Source organism: Arachis stenosperma, chromosome 2 (assembly GCF_014773155.1).
Source record: "Arachis stenosperma cultivar V10309 chromosome 2, arast.V10309.gnm1.PFL2, whole genome shotgun sequence".
In the NCBI taxonomy this organism is placed as follows: Eukaryota; Viridiplantae; Streptophyta; class Magnoliopsida; order Fabales; family Fabaceae; genus Arachis; species Arachis stenosperma.
In genome coordinates, this window is record NC_080378.1 from 22,981,434 (window position 1) to 22,998,382 (window position 16,949).

The following is a 16,949-nucleotide window of genomic DNA, read 5'->3' on the forward strand; positions in this document are numbered from 1 at the left end:
TACGTGATATTTTGATTTATTATATGCTTCATGTGTTTAATTTCATACTGCTTCTAGTATTTGAAATAAGTTTATGATAAATGCGATTTAATAATCTGCTTGGATAGGTGCTGTAATTATTGAATTCAGGAGGTTGAGTTTTGCTCTTCTTGTTATTAGTAAGACATGGATAGTATTTTTACTACGTTGGCACATTTATTTCTGAGTTTGCTATGGGCTTGGGTGCTGTGTGGCAACCAGCACTTGTCACTTTTGTTGGAGTTCATTTGGTAGCTGTCATTGGAGGGTATCGTTGCCTGTATTTAAGATAACAAAATGGTATATAGTGGTGGGTTCGTTGACCTAACAAGCTTATGTTTTATTTGGGGGACAAGAGATTTGTGTAGTTGGTTTTGTGCAGTATTGTTGGATTCTTTTTTTTTTCATTTGAGGTTAATTTCCAGGCATGCTTTAAGAATTTGGCACTGTGTGGTGAATATTTTGATGGACGTTCCCGAGGCTGTTGACATTAATGCAATGTGTGAGGAGGGGGCAGGCGTGATGGGCGCAGTCGATTTTCGAGATGTAGCCGATATAACGGAAAATGATATTTTGAGGAAGGTGTTTCGTAGCGAAGACGATGCATACGAGTTTTATAAGAGATTAGGAAAATTCTACGGGTTTGGTATAAGAAGGGGAGACATGTTCAAGGATGAGAAGGGTAATTTGGTTCGGAGAAGATTTTTTTGCAATAGGGAGGGACAGAGAGATAAGAAACATTATAACAGGATCGACAGGAAGAGGCATCACAAGCCGGAGACAAGGACAAATTGTGAAGCAAGAATGTGTATATATTTAGATAAGGACAGCTCGTTGTGGAGGGTCAAGAAAATCATTTTGAACCACAACCACGACATGACTCATCCTGGAATGGTCCATCTAATTACAAGTTTTCGTTCGTTGACGGATTCTGCGAAAGCCCAATTAGATGGGTTTCAAGGTTGTGGCATCTCCACGGCAAAGACAATGCGGTACATGGTTGGGGTATCTGGAGGGTATTCATTGGTAGGTTTTTTGAAGAAAGATGCTTATAACTACGTGGATAAGATGCGTCGTGCAAAGATAGTTGACGGAGACACGAACGCAGCTATAGTGTACTTGGAGGGTAAAGTCGATGCAGACCCGACTTCGATGGCAAGGTATAATGTGACAGAAGACGAGATGCTAGCGAATTTACTGTGGGCGGATGGTGGCAACAGGATAGATTACCAATACCTTGGAGACGTACTTGCATTCGACTCAACCTATAAGAAGAACAAATACAAGAGGCCGCTAGTGATTTTCTCAGGATGTAATAACCACAAGCAAACATGTATTTTTGGGTTTGGTTTGGTGTTAGATGAGAGCATTGCATCATACACGTGGCTGTTGGAGAATTTCTTGGAGGTCATGTGCAACAAGCAGCCTTCTGTTGTTGTCACAGATGGTGATGACTCAATTCGAGAAGCCGTTCGAACAATTTTTCCAAATGCCACGCATAGGTTATGTGCTTGGCACTTTGAGAAGAATGTCACGTCAAACGTGAAGGATGAAAATTTACATCGGCTCTTTAATCGGTGGATTTATTCTGAAACGAGTGTTGATGACTTTGAGGCAGAGTGGGCTCAGGCCGCAGCCGATTATGGCTTCCAGGATTCACTATGGTGGAACCAAGTTTATGGGAAAAAGGAGATGTGGGCAAACGCTTTCTTGTGCGAGAAATTATGTGCTGGGTATCGGACAACATCACAGTGCGAAGGGATAAATTCGGTGTGCAAGAATTTTCTTGAATCAAAACACAGTATGTTGGAGCTTGTTCAGAATCTAGAACTTGTTGTGCGAGAGTATAGGAACAATGAATTGTTGGCACAGTTCAGGTCTATTTATAGCGAACCAGTGCTGACAACCTCGCTGGAATCCCTTGAGCGTCATGCAGCTTCTGTTTACACAAGAGCGGTATTTGTAGATGCTAAACGGGAGATTCAGAGTGTATCTTCAGTTAATTTGTTGGGGTGAGGCGGTCGTTGACCACGAAGGTGTACACAGTTGAGGAGTACGGTCATCCAGGCCGTCACATTATAGTATTATGTGATAAGAACATGGGTAAATTAGAATGTGGTTGTAATTTTTGGAGAATTCAGGGGTTTCCATGCAAACATATATTTTTTGTCATCAAGCATGAACACTTGTTGACAATACCTAGTAGTCTAGTGTTGAAGCGTTGGACCAAAGAAGTAAAATCATTAGGCGCATACGCCGAGAAAACAGATGACGGGGGTGATAGAGGGTTCTTGCTTCGCCATGGAGCACTTCATTCGGCGTCCAAATGGTTGTTCTTTTTAGGGGCCCAGAAGGTTGGGTTATTCGGTGTTGCTTTGGAGGGGATTCACCGACTATGTGCAACATTGGAATCAGAGTTGGCCAATGGTGTTCATCCTACCAAGTCTAAGCAACCCAGTGAAATTCGAGATCCAGTTGTTGTGCGAACAAAGGGAGCACCAAGGGGTCATAAGAGAAAGGCGTCCAAGAGAAAGTGTGCCAACTGCAACAAGCCGGGACATACAAAGAGGACTTGCACAGATGGAAGGCCTTGTCGGGGAAAAAAAACCCGAGTGGATACATTCAATTCGGCTGAGGACGGGGGACAAAGTGAGGAGGTAATTTAGAATTTAATATAAATTTATTTGTTTGTAACGGGTGAATATTTTTAAGTTACTTATATACTATGCAACAATGGCATCTAAATTAAGTTTTTTGATGTGAAGAACCTTTTACTCATATGTGAATCGGTAACAATTGTGAGTTATTTAGGTGGCTGAACTGGAAGCGACCGGATCCAATGATCAAACTATTGGGGTAGAACACGTGATCGGAGGTGGGTCTGTTCGAATGCCGCAGGTAGAACTGATCAAGACGGTTCCATTTTGCAGATACCGTGGGCAATAATCATTCGGAACCAGCGACGATATTGGTCCACATCACCAGGTTTGTAACTACACGCATAAACAATTACTATCTTAGGGTAACAGGGTGTGCCATGTCGTTCACGAGTTTGGTAAATGACACTGTTTCAGGTTCGAAAACTACTCCACAACTTCTCTAAACTGGTGTAGATGAGTGGAACATTCGTTCGAGTGTTCAATCCAACCGCATGGTGGTTCATATGGAGTAGTTTTGTGTGATAGGGTTTGTTGAAACCATCCATAGCCCTTTTAATGTTGCTTTCATGTTAATCTAATCCATGTATACTTGCATGGGGACCAAGATGTTTAACCTTATGTTGTTTATTCTGTTGAGTTGTTTGTCGTTGCATGGATAGGATTCATAATTCGGCAGATGTTTAGGTGTAATGCAGGTAATTACTGTAGCGAGAAGCACTGTTGCATTTTCAGTCGTATTTATATGTTCAACTATTTAATATGTTTTATTAAAGAGTTTACATAAGGAGTTACTGTTAATACAACATGGGTATTGAAATAAGGTAATGTGTTAGGAGAAAAACGCAAAACTGGATAAATGAGTGATGTTAGGTGCTTTCTTCTATTTGGAAAGTTTGGTTGCGATGGGCTACGTAATGGTAGTTATGTAGCAGATATAAGTGTTAAGAACAAGTATTCGACATTGTTGGGAGTTTGCTGTACCAGGATAAAAAAATTTCCTATTAAATATTAGGTCCGTAGGGAATAACAACACGGTCACAACATATCAGGTTGGTCAGTTCTCACTATAGGTGAATCATTGTAAATTGAGTCACCGAAAACGACTTAATCTTTAGAATATGCAATTACATCCAATAAGAAGTTGTATTTAATTTATTAGTTTCACGGCCCATTTTGGTTAGTATTATTACATGTTGACTTCATATATATACATATCCTACTACATTAAGTTTATTTCAAAATAATATACACTTTCTTTTGTTTTAAGTTAATTTTTTTTATTAAAATTGATTTAGAAACAACAGTAAATACATAATCTCAAAGAACAATAATATTTAAGTTTTTTGTATTAGTTAATTAATTGAACATTAATTTAACATTTTGTTTCTTTAATTTAAATACAACTAAAATTGTTAGTGATTTTTTAAAAAAATATTTAACATAAAAAATTTTAATAAATTTAAGAACGTTGTCATAGCCCAAAAAATGAAGTCATACTTTGTCTTCTTAATTGTGTACCCACACAAAAAATTGAACCCACTTAATTCCTAAGGGACCAAAGGTCTGAGACAAAAAAAGGACAATTTCATCTTCACCCTTAACCTAATCATAAAGGTTTACCAAATGTGCCTCTTTATATCAACCAAACAGCCCATCATCGGGAACATGCTGGTTAGAACTAAAGGGGCATTTTACATCAGATACTACTGATATAATGTTTAAACATTCCAGCATGATAAGATTCAAAAAAAACCTAAAAAACAAAAAATATCCCATATTTGGCCACCAAAAAAGGGTACATCTTGGCTGAGTACATTCTATATGGTAGGGCTTGTAGTAACATCCACCTGGTCAGTCATCTTCTTAGTCTTTCTGGATGATTTCCTACATATTTTGTCCCAATATTCTACAGCTTTCCTGCCGATTTCAGCTCGATATGGATTGTGTCTTCCCAATACAATATCAACTGCTAACCTCATTCTTGTATGTTCGTTAACAACCTACAAAACGGCAAACATTACAACAGAATCAGTATTAGGAAATGCTGAATTTGCTATCCTATTGAAGGCACATCAACTGGTATCTTGAGTTACCGGTAGGTCGTAGTTACTCCACAAATGAGATTGGATCATCCATTGAGCGACCCACACTTCGTAGTCGTTCCTGAAGTTAACATCATTAGGCAAAATGGGCCACCATAAATCAGACCAGTATGAAAAAATGAATGGTAGTATTATAACCTTTCAAGAAAATAAATAAAGACGGGGTATTTTAATTTATTTAATTAATATACATAATAAGATGCTTTATATCGTTCTGGCTATGTCTTTGACCTTTGATCAATTTAAGTAAGTACACAATAAATTATCTTAAAGCTAAATAAACCATTCATACAAATATACCAAGTCATATAGAGAACCTAAGGCACCAACGTATATCATAATAGGTGCTTAAATGCTTGGAAACTACGTACTCCATTTTGGGTGGAGAACCTGTTATTTGCCACATAGGGGGAAACAATAGAAGACAAAAAAAAACCAATTACTTACGATCCATATGCTTGTTGTCCGATCTCAGGCTCCAATATTTCATAAGTGGATGGCTTGTGCATTTCATTAGGTGTTCCTTCGTAGAAATAGTCATCACACAACAAGTTTTTCAAGAAAAATGCCTGTTTCATCCAGAAGCCAACATGCATTATTTGACGTTCAAAAAAGTGCATCTTTCCGTTGTTTCACATAGAAGTAATTTGTGTTATTAAAAAATTTCTTCAGTCACGCTTATCACATACAACATCTGATCCTTACGTGACTTTGTAAGGTTGGAATCTTTCATCGAGTCAAGATACACTAACTTCCAGTTGAAGAAATCAATTATCATCAGATACCAATGATCCTCCGTGTGCAGCGGAATGTAGACCTGAGGATGTTTAACGTAACAGTTTGTTTGGCACCTATAGAGACATTTAGCATATGATGAAAAATGGAGAAATTTACCTTAAAGAGTTGGTCTGCTTTCCCCATGAACTTGCGCTTGATGTACTCCAGCGTGCTTGGACAATAATTGGTTGGATTAACCGCGATTTGCTGCAATTATTTAAGTTACAAATTGCAATTTCGTAACATTTACAAGGAGAAATGATGGACGGTCGTTACCTGGAAAGAGGTGGGAAGCCACCACCTCTTGAGAACAGAATCCGACGTAGCGCCTTCAGTGCACATGACAGCAACCAAACTTATCACCTATGAAATGGAACGACAAATAAATGATTTATTACGACAAGGATCAGCCAATGGGTTTTTAGAGTATGTAAGGAAAAATTCAAACCGCATAAGCGTTGTTATTAGTTCGTACGTCATCCATGACCCGTTCACTAGGACATAAGGTGTGCAGGGCACGCCGGTCACCGAGACAGTGCTCGATTGGGACGAGGACCTCGCTGTTAAGTAACACAAAAAGTATTACAACGGCATAGCCAATATATAAATCAACCTACGCAAACAACATAATGGAAATCATGAAACATAGATTGGTAAACCTCTTCGGCAAATCCTTCCCAAAAACATAGGCGGCAACAGCAAGTTCCATTCCAACGAACTCCATTCCCTCAGGCGGTGGGAATAGTAATTTCATACAATGTTTATCAAATCATACTTAGTTAGACGAAACTCAAATAGGCAAACAATATTACATTCTTCATATATATTCATCAACAGGAGGATAATGTTCAAACCTTAGGTGTCTCAGCACCATCCATATAGGCATTAGAATGAGTGTAATAGGTGAATGGAGTTCCATGACCCTACTGCTGTACCTCCAACATGACATCGGTGCTAGACTCTTGTTCCTCAAAATGTAGCTTGCGCTAAGAAAAATAACCATAAATGAAAAACACATGGTATTAACACATCAGAGTCCATGGAGACAAAATACCCTAACAAAGAAATGCAGCTAGTCACACATAAAAATCATTTCAACCCAATCTGACCTTTAAGGACCTATTTGTAGTCTTTGACTTTGCCGATTTCAACCCTGGCGTCCTCCTTGCTACCACCCCTGTCACTATCTTTTTGGTGGCATCGCTGGTCTTTCTAGGTCGGCCCCGTCTCTCTTTTGCTGGATCGTTATTTCCTTCATCTTTTTTGGCTGGCACAGGATCCTCTTTGGTTGACACATTCTTGATCAAGGCTCCGAGTATGTGGCTGTGACCTTCAACCACTTCTATCAGTTTCTTGATTTGGTCTCCATGAGACTGCAGAAGGGCCTTCGTTGTTTCCTTATCTTTATCCAGATGTTGCAAGTACAGTGGATAAGTAGGAAATCAACACATGAATAACCCAACAAAACCGAACATAGTAAACCCTCGTGACATCTACATCTTAACAAATACACTTGACCAAATAAGATTTCATACCTCTCTAATGCCACCCAGGAGACGCAACACTTGTTGGTCCTGCGTTGTCCCATTCTCACTGGCATCAGTTCTTCCTTCCCTGCGAAAAACAATCCGCCATATGGAGGCAGCATTAACCCACAACTTAGTGTATCTATCCTCGTTCAAACTAATGATCTATACCTGTCAAGTTCAGACTGGGATGCTGGGGTATCTTCAGAAAACTTCAACACTTCTGTTTCCTTGCGAAAGGGTGACACAAGATTTTTCTCCATCGTTGTGGGTTAGCATTAAGCGTCTTTGCTATGTCGGGAAGAATAATCGGTTGTATGAGTAGTATAAAGCTCTCAAAGTGTGCATGCATTCCCGTATGAAGACAACGATACAAGCATACTTCATGGGCTTCGGCCTGGTGCATTTTGGACCGGTGAGGTCAGGTAGGCCCAATACAGAGTCTCGCTTACCTTGATGGACACTTCGTGTAGTGTCTCATTCGTCATTTGTACATGCCCTACCATTAATTTTGTTATAAAATATTTGAATAGATTTATCAACCCTCAACATACTGACCCTCCAAGAAAGATTAAGTGTGAGAGAAACCCCTTTTTTTGCTCGTGTTGTCACATCAGAAGACACCCATCATCCCTCTCTGATGCGCCCCCATCAATCAATCCAAGCATCATATCATTTCTTTACAAGACAATATCTAGAAGATTCAACCCAATTACAAAAATGAGTTCTTCCTAACCACTTGAAACCAACGTTATAACAAAATTAAGTTGGTTAGATTAACTGATAACAATCTCGTTTCACCTAAAAAAATTTGGTTTGCCTTCATTATTTTTATTCAGGCTTTCTTTGGCTTTCCGAAACAAAATACAAGACAAGAAAATAAGAAGAAAATAAATAAGAGTAAAGTAAAGCAAATACAATGAAAAGTACCATTTTTTGTATGTTGTTTGTATTTAGGAAAAATTAATGAAAAGAAAATAATCAGATATTTTTTTTTCGGGTTTTGAAGGAAACAAAAATGAAAACAAAGAAAACCATAATATTATAAATTTATATTAATACCCTTTTTTGCATTATATGTAACCTATAATTTATTAATGATAAGGGGTAAATGTCTAACTTTATTCATATTGATATAATTTATCATTATTTTCTTCTTATTTGTGGACATAAAAAAATTTAGTGCACCCTAAACTATTCTTTATCTTTTTCCTATATTTTCTCTTTTCATGCAATTAACAAAAACCATTTTCATTAATTTTTTCTCCTATTTTATTTTCCGTTAAATCCCATCAATACAAACAATGTCTTTATTTCCCCAAAATACGTAATTTACCGGCAAAATTCAATCATATTAAGAGTTTATTGTCCACACCAATAATACAAAAAATTTAACTCGTCCAACAATAGCACCTAATCCATGATCATGATAACTACTTTCTTGAGAGTACATAATAAGAGTACTAACGTATGTTATTTTATACGTTATTGTTATATGCGGGGTGCTCCCATACAGGCGCTTAAAACGTCTTCCTGTCGAGGCGCTTACGTTTTGCACTATTATTGGACGTATTCATGAATCATTTATTTTAATTTTTTTTGGTAAATCGGAATAAAACCAATTTTTTATAACCATAACAATAAATCCATTTTTTTCGAGACCTATTTGTTCTGTTAAATTTTTTGGGAATTTAAATGTCTACAAAACGAAAAAACAGGAAAATATTTGTCTTTTTATCATAAACTTTAAATATATTGGATTTAGATTTTGTAACTCAATCGGATCATATCGGGTTTAATAATTATATTGCAAACATTTGGGTTTATTATTACTGCTATATTAACCCGATTTTGTTCTGATATATTAAAAAATAAATTATTAATCAGTTTCATAAAAATATCGTATAATAACATAACACATGTAAACATGTTTAAAGAAAAAATACTTATCATTTTTTAAAGTGGTCTCCTATTAAATTATTTTAACAAGTACATATCAATATTTATTATCAAAAGAAAACTTAATTCATCATGATAGCTTTGGTTCTTTACTCGATTATTCGGAAGTTTGCTCATAACTTTTTTTTTCTACTAAAGGGTTCCTTAATCCTTTACTTATTATTAACACCATAAAGTTACTTCAACAAAGTTATCTTACTTATTAGGAAAACTTTACCCATTTACTTTCTCTAATGAAAATCACTTAGCATGTCACTAAACCAACCTCACATCCACATGTGACTTGTATCACAGCATAATCCACATTAACCTTTTTTCAATAGTACAGCCCAACCAAAACACCTGAACAATACTCAGTTACAACCGGAAGAATGCAATTCTTCCATCTACTCAAAACAAAAGAAGAGATTAAAACTAGAACCATATACACTAACACAATTACATGCAGCCTATTCCTCCAACATTTCTCCAAACATTTCAACTTGTCTTCTAAGATCTTCGTTTTCAACTTCCAGTACACGAATTCGTTCATTCAACCTGTCAACTTCCTCCTTCTTAGCATCATTCAACTGCTCTGTCACACGGCCAAGAATGCGATAGTTGTAATCACTAACAATATATCCCGTGGCACAAAGAATCTTCTCAACCATTGCGAATGACACTTCCTGCCGAGCAAAACGCTCCTCGTAGCACAAGGGACCATGGGCAACAAGATCTAGACCTCTGTCATTCTGTGGAAGAACAATCGTAAATCCAAACAAGACATCACCATCCCTTGACTTCATATCCTGAGGAACAAAAATCGGGGGACCAATCCGGAAGAAAGAGCACGCTCGCATCAACATCAGCTCCATGTCTTCGACATGCATGAACGCACTCTCTTTCACAGGCGCCACCACTACGCGACCCAACTCTGTATGGTCTAACACTTACGCACATCAATAACAAGAAAACCCCTTTGACATTAAACAATTCATACATGAAACTGTTGGAAAAGACTTAAAAAAAATTATTCTAATATCTCACCTCCGTCTCCACTAGACTTTACTCCACCAACACAGTGCTCGCTGGTCGCTGCCACTACTCCCGAGCATCCTTGCTGAGATGATGGGAGTGAGCAAAAAGCCCCTTCCAACAATTTAGATCGTCTTTTGCTCACCGGTTGAACAACATTTGCTGGCTGACGGATGGAAGGAGCTGTCGCGCTTCGCAACCAAGCATAAGCCTCATCCAAATCCCTAAACCCGTGATGTTCAGCGTTTCGGTAGCCATTCACCTGGTCCTCACACTCCTTCCATGTCCTATAAATACCAGGGACTCGACCCCTGTGCACTACATAGAATGGAAAACGACCAGCCTCAACGCTCATCACGCTTAACGCATACACCGAAAAATGTATATTGCAACGGGAGGGGAGGAACCAACACTGACACTACTAATATCTTCTCTCAAATCTGACCCTAACTCATTTTAAACCCATTTTATATATCATCCTGTAAAATACATTCTCACACTACTTGCACCCACATCTCATGTAAGTGTCCACTCCTGTTCACAATAATATAGTCATTGATTGTTAACAGTAAAAGATATTAATCAAAATAACAACAACAAGAAAAAAAATTTACAAACTCATAACTTTATTCGGCTGAATAAAAAAGTAAACGACAGAAAGTGTTAAATATCCGTATTTATTTTTTTATGGCCTTTCATAAATATTATACTAAATTGCGTACTCATAATGCTTTCATTTACGTTATTAATATGAGATACGTATTATTTACAAGGAATTCTCTATTTCTATACTTCACTGAAACTATGTGAATTTATGCTGTACAAATAATTACTTACAACACACTAATAAAATAGAACTTTTACAAAATAATAAAAAAATTATTTCTTGTCTTAAATACTTATTTACTGTCTTATTAGTAACATATGTCACATATTATGAGAACACCTTAACGATTTTTGGCAATTAAATAAGCTTAGCCACAATCCTTGCAAATTAAAATATTGGTTAACCCAGATACACAAGCCCAAATATAATTATAGCCCACTTTCTTTTTAATGTTATATTTCTCTAATTTTTATCAATAAGAAATTTTGTTCCGCACACTTGCAAATACAAAAATATGATCCAAGCCCAAAACCCACTCCTGGCCACATAGACAGAAAAAAAATTAAACTTGCCCAATAGTCCTAACATGCCAAAAAAATTAACATCTAATTAAACTTATTAACTTTGTTGCACTGTGCAGTACCGCTGTAAACCCGCTGCACCTCCCTGTCCAACTGTCCCATCAAAACTAAACTTCTTACTATGCCAAACAAAACGTGTTAACATATGAGGCTTGCCACATAATATCCACAGGTGTGGATTTTTTTACTTATTCACACCATAGAACTTTCCTAAAATCTTTCATTATAACATCTTTTTAAATGTCTTGGATTCTTCACATCTCAAATATAATATACTAAAATATCTAAATGGTATTATTTTAATAATCATATTTTGATAAAGTAAAAAATCTGATTATTTTGTCATCACATTCAAAAAGACAAATTGATATGGAGTCTTTTTTTTCTAAGTCACACAATGGTATGAAGGTAAAATATGAGTACTAATCTCTAACAAAATGAAATAATCATAAGATAAATTTTTCAAAAATAATAGTTTTCATATTAGAGACATTCATATGAAATATTCCTTTATAACACCTCATCAAATATTTTTAAGTATTCAACTATCAAATGTCTTCCTAAAATATGTAAAGGTATTCTTTCTAGTGACCTAAGGAACTTTAAGGTCCAAACAAAAATACCAATTACATTTTAACTTGGCGGGACATTATACCCCATCAACATCATTCATCAATAGACTTTGAAACACTAACAACAAAGAGTCCAAAAACTTGAACAAAAGCTTGCTACGAAAGCTTCTCTTGGCCAAGAGATTTGTGCTCTTGTTTACTTCTCTCTTTGCATGTTGGTAAGTCACCTCCCAAAGTTTATTAATTATCTCTCCAATCTCTCTTACAACAATATTAGGACACATGATTTCTTTTTGGTTTTTCTTGATAGTTTCAATGGCTTCTTTCAAATCTGTTTCAATAATGAGTCTTCTCATTCCCATCTCCCAAGCAACTCGAAGTTCATGAAAAATACCTCATAACTCTACCTGCACTATTGAGCACATACCTAGGTTGGTAGCAATTTATTTCAGTCCCTCAAAGCATGAAGAATTATTTCTTCCTTCCCTTGACATTTATGGCACCAAAGGTTAGCTCCCATAATTCTTGAACCTCTCTCTGTTGTGAATAATCGATTGCGACCAGTTTGCCACATAAAGGTTTTTAGCTGTTCTGAACCTTTCCATTTTCATATGGCATTTCATATTCTTTTCTGCTCATTTTGTTCACCTTGAATTTGTTATACGCTGAGGTCACTGTTACTTTTTTTATTCGCAGTGTGCTTTCGGCACAAAATATCCTTTTCTTTCTTTACATTTAGAGGTTGTGTATTTGTGATCTTGTTTATGATTCTTTGGGCGAGCATTGGCTTTAGAAATTGGACCTGTCATTCCCCTTTGCTGTTGACGAACTGACTCACCATAGCTTCTTTCATATATTCTGTGACTTCAACTTGAATATAATTGATTAAAGGCTCATCCCCCTCTATCCAATTTTTCATCCAAAAGTTAACTTATTCTCCTGACTCCAGAATCCAGCTGCAGTTATTTTTCATTAGTGGCCATAATTTAGTTAATGATGCATGAGAATCTTTCCTAATTTTTCCTAGTGAATTTGCATCTAATTTGTTGAATTTAAAAAAAATTAGAGTAATACCCCAAATAGGTCCCCAAAAAATTTACCATCCGACAGTTTTGTCCCCCACAAAATTTAACTAAGATTTCGACCCTGAGGTTCTCAGATATCCCCCAGATACGTCCCTAAAACCGTTTGATCCGGTTAAAATGGTGACATGTCAGGTTAACTGTGACATGTCACCTTTAGGATATTTTGGTCCCCTTCCACGCTGGACAAAACGACGTCGTATTGAAACCAGGGGCAAAACGACGTCGTTTTGGAGAGGACAAATTCGTCCCCACTTAGACAGAGAATGCAAACGGCGCCGTTTTCATGTTAGGGACCTATTTGCCTTATAATAGTATCTTAGGGGACCTATTTGACCTATAATTCGTGATATTAAAAGAAACTATATTTATTTCACTGCAAACCTTAAAAACACATTGACATTAGTCTGTTCATTTATCAAAATGGTAACATAAACCTGAGAACTCAAACAAGTTAACCACACAAATATTTGGCTTCAATAGCAACACAAACCAAATCAAGTTAAAAGAGGATTTATTTTCTTTAACATAACGTCTTCTTCCTCCAATATAACAAAAGGTGGTAACATAACTAAGACAACAACTTTCATACTAATTCTTAGAAGCATTGTAAGGTCCCACATCGGTTGGGGAGGGGAACGAAGCATGCCTTATAAGGATGTGGATACCTCTCCCTAGCATGACACGTTTTGACGAGTGAGTGTGGGAGGCTTCGGCTAGCATCCCTATCGTCTAAGGCAAAACCGTGAGGCCTTATGTGCCAAAGCGGATAATATCGTGCTAGCGGGTGGTGTAGGCTGTTACAGATGGTATCAAAGTCAAAGTCCGGATCGATGTGCCAGCGAGGGCGCTGGGCTCCCTTAGGGGGTGGATTGTAAGGTCCCACATCGGTTGGGAAGGAGAACGAAGCATGCCTTATAAGGGTGTGGATATCTCTCCCTAGCATGAAGCGTTTTGATGAGTGAGTGTGGGGGGCTTCTGCTAGCATCCCTATCGTTAAAGGCAAAACCGTGAGGCCTTGTGTGCCAAAGCGGACAATATCATGCTAGCGGGTGGTCTGGGTTGTTACAAGCATCATTTCTTGTAAGACTGGTTCAACCCTCGTGTTGGAATAAATTTGAACAACTTAGATATTGTGCCACTGGTTGCAGCTGATATTGTCTCAGCACTAACACTCCCCAAATTCTTGGCACTAATTACTGTCTCCTTTGGATGTCTAAAAGAAAGCTGAGCTTGGAATAAACAGTATTGCATTCCAACACGAGGGTTGAACCAGTCTTTCAAGAAATGATGCTTCTAAGAATTAGTGTGAAAGTTGTTGTCTTAGTTATGTTACCACCTTTTGTTATGTTGGAGGAAGAAGACATTATGTTATTTAGAATGGTTTCGTTTAGTTTGTGTTGAAGAAAATAAACCTTCTTTTGACTTGATTTGGTTTGTGTTGCTATTGAAGCCAAATATTTGTGTGGTTAACATGTTTGAGTTCTTAGGTTTATGTTACAATTTTGATAAATGAACAGACTAATGTCAATGTGTTTTTAAAGTTTGCATTGAAGTAAATATAGCTTTTTTTAACATCATGAATTATAGGTCAAATAGGTCCCCTAAGATACTATTATAAGGCAAATAGGTCCCCAACATGAAAACGACGCCATTTGCATTCTCTGTCTAAGTGGGGACGAATTTGTCCTCCTCGAAACGACGTTGTTTTGCCCCTGGTTCCAATACGACGTCGTTTTGTCCAACGTGGATGGGGACCAAATGTCCTAAAGGTGACATGTCACAGTTAACCTGACACGTCACCACTTTAACTGGATCAAACGGTTTTGGGGACGTATCTGGAGGATATCTGAAAACCTCAGGGTCGAAATCTTAGTTAAATTTTGTGGGGGACAAAACTGTCGGATAATAAATTTCTTGGGGACCTATTTGGGGTATTATTCAAAAAATTATTATCTTTTAGCCAATATAGATGCTACTTTGAATCATTTGCAATTTTGTTTATTTTAGGTAGCATTCGGCTGGATTTGATGGAGTTTCTGCAGCACAAGAATCAAAGGAGATGGCAGCGAGGAGCGACGCGTACGCGTGACTGACGCGTACGCGTGATTTAGAGCTTTCCATGGTGACGCGTACGCGTGACTGACGCGTACGCGTGATTTAAAGATCTGCTCAGCGACGCGTCTGCGTGACTCGCGAGAAAGACCATCGACGCATACGCGTGACATGCGCCACGTGCAGAAAACGCAGAAAAACGATGGGGGCGATTTCTTGGCTGTTTTGACCCAGTTTCCAGCCCAGAAACACACAGATTAGAAGTTGCAGAATGGACAAAACAAGTGGTCCCCACCCATCAATTAAAGACTTGCTGATTATTCTGATTTAAATTCAAATCTTAAATTAGGAAAATATATTATTTTTAATTTTTAGTTTTAGATATTAGATTTTTAAATTATTAGGATTAGATTATAAAAGGAGAAGAGACCTCTCTTTTGAGAGAGGCCCCGGGAGACAACATTATTCCATACAAATTTACATTCCGTATTCCATAACTTTTTACTCTGAACCATGAGCAACTAATCCTCCATTGTTAAGGTTAAGAGCTCTGCCTATTTGTATGGATTGATTTTATTGCTTTTTCTATTTAAATTTATGTATGGATTTATAATTTAAGAATTGTTTTCGCTCTTTATTTTATGAATTTGGGTGGAACGGAAGTATGACCCTTTTTCTATTTGAGTTATTGTACAATTTGGAAAAGCACTTTACTTGAACAACAGCTTGAAAACATATTTTCCTAAATTTTGATTATCTGGATTTAACGGGATACGTGACATATAATCCTTTTATTTTTGGGTAATTAGAGTTTTTATGGCATATAAACTGGAATTTGATCATGTAACTTCTAATTGGAATTAATTGACCAAGGAATTGGCAGTTAATAAATTTTAGAGGAGACTAGAAAGGTCTAAGAAATTAGGGTCTAGTCACATATAGTTTGCCATAAAATAAATCCTACATAATTAAAATAATTAGTAAGAAAAGTAAATCCGGAAAAATAGATAACTCTAAAACCTTAACTGCTTTCTCTATATTTTATTCCTCACCTATTTACCTGCCTGTCTTCAACTTTGAATTTACTTTTTAATGCTTTTGAACCTCTAAACACTATTTTTTGTTTGTCTAACTAAGCTTATCACTCAATTATTGTTGCTTAATCCATCAATTCTCGTGGATCGACCCTTACTCACGTAAGGTATTACTTGGTACGACTCAGTGCATTTGCCGGGAGTGACGGATCTAAAAAATTTTGATAATGGGGCAATATATATATATATATATATATATATATATATATATATATATATAATAATTTTTATAATAAAAATATTATGTGTACATAAAAATCAGTTATTAAATTATTCATTAATCATTATATATTTGTATATAAATATATATATTATTTAATTTATTTTTAATGTGCATTTTTTATTTCAATATATATACATGTAGTTATTTTTTATGTACATATAACATGATTAGTATTTAAAATATCAAATTTATAAATTAAAATATTAAAATAGTAATTTAAATAATAACATATAATTTAAAATTTTATTATTTAGGTTTCATATTTTAAAAAAATTAAGTAACTTTTTTTGAACAATACAATCGAAATATCTCTCTTTTTATATAGAATAATGCTACACATTCATGTTATGTAGTTGTTACGGGAAAAAATTAAAACTAATATAAAAAAAATAAATAATACTCTTTTGAGTCGATTTCTAAGGAAAAAAATAAATTTTATTTAAATTGTGAATTTATTATTTTAGTGATATCTAATATGACATTTTTAAATTGGCTATGAAGTACCAAAAATTAAATAAAATATTATTGTGGAGTCAAATTCAATAATTTAGTGAGGACAAATAAATATTATTATCATATACTACTCAAAAAAATTTCAAATTATAGTAGGGGCATTTGCCCCCACAATGAAACATGTACATCCGTCCCTGCTTGCTGGTTAGTTTGTGGGTTATAAATT

The 16,949-nt window shown here is 36.2% G+C and overlaps 1 protein-coding gene across 1 annotated transcript; it reads left to right on the forward strand.

Moving 5' to 3' along the window:
* The first annotated feature begins 212 nt into the window (after nt 1–212).
* LOC130962695 (protein FAR1-RELATED SEQUENCE 5-like) lies at nt 213–2,964 on the forward strand. Its single transcript, XM_057888873.1, has 4 exons — nt 213–298; nt 444–2,007; nt 2,160–2,675; nt 2,830–2,964. The coding sequence occupies exons 1-4, from the start codon at nt 213–215 to the stop codon at nt 2,962–2,964; spliced, it is 2,301 nt and encodes a 766-aa protein (XP_057744856.1).
* The last annotated feature ends 13,985 nt before the right edge of the window (nt 2,965–16,949 follow it).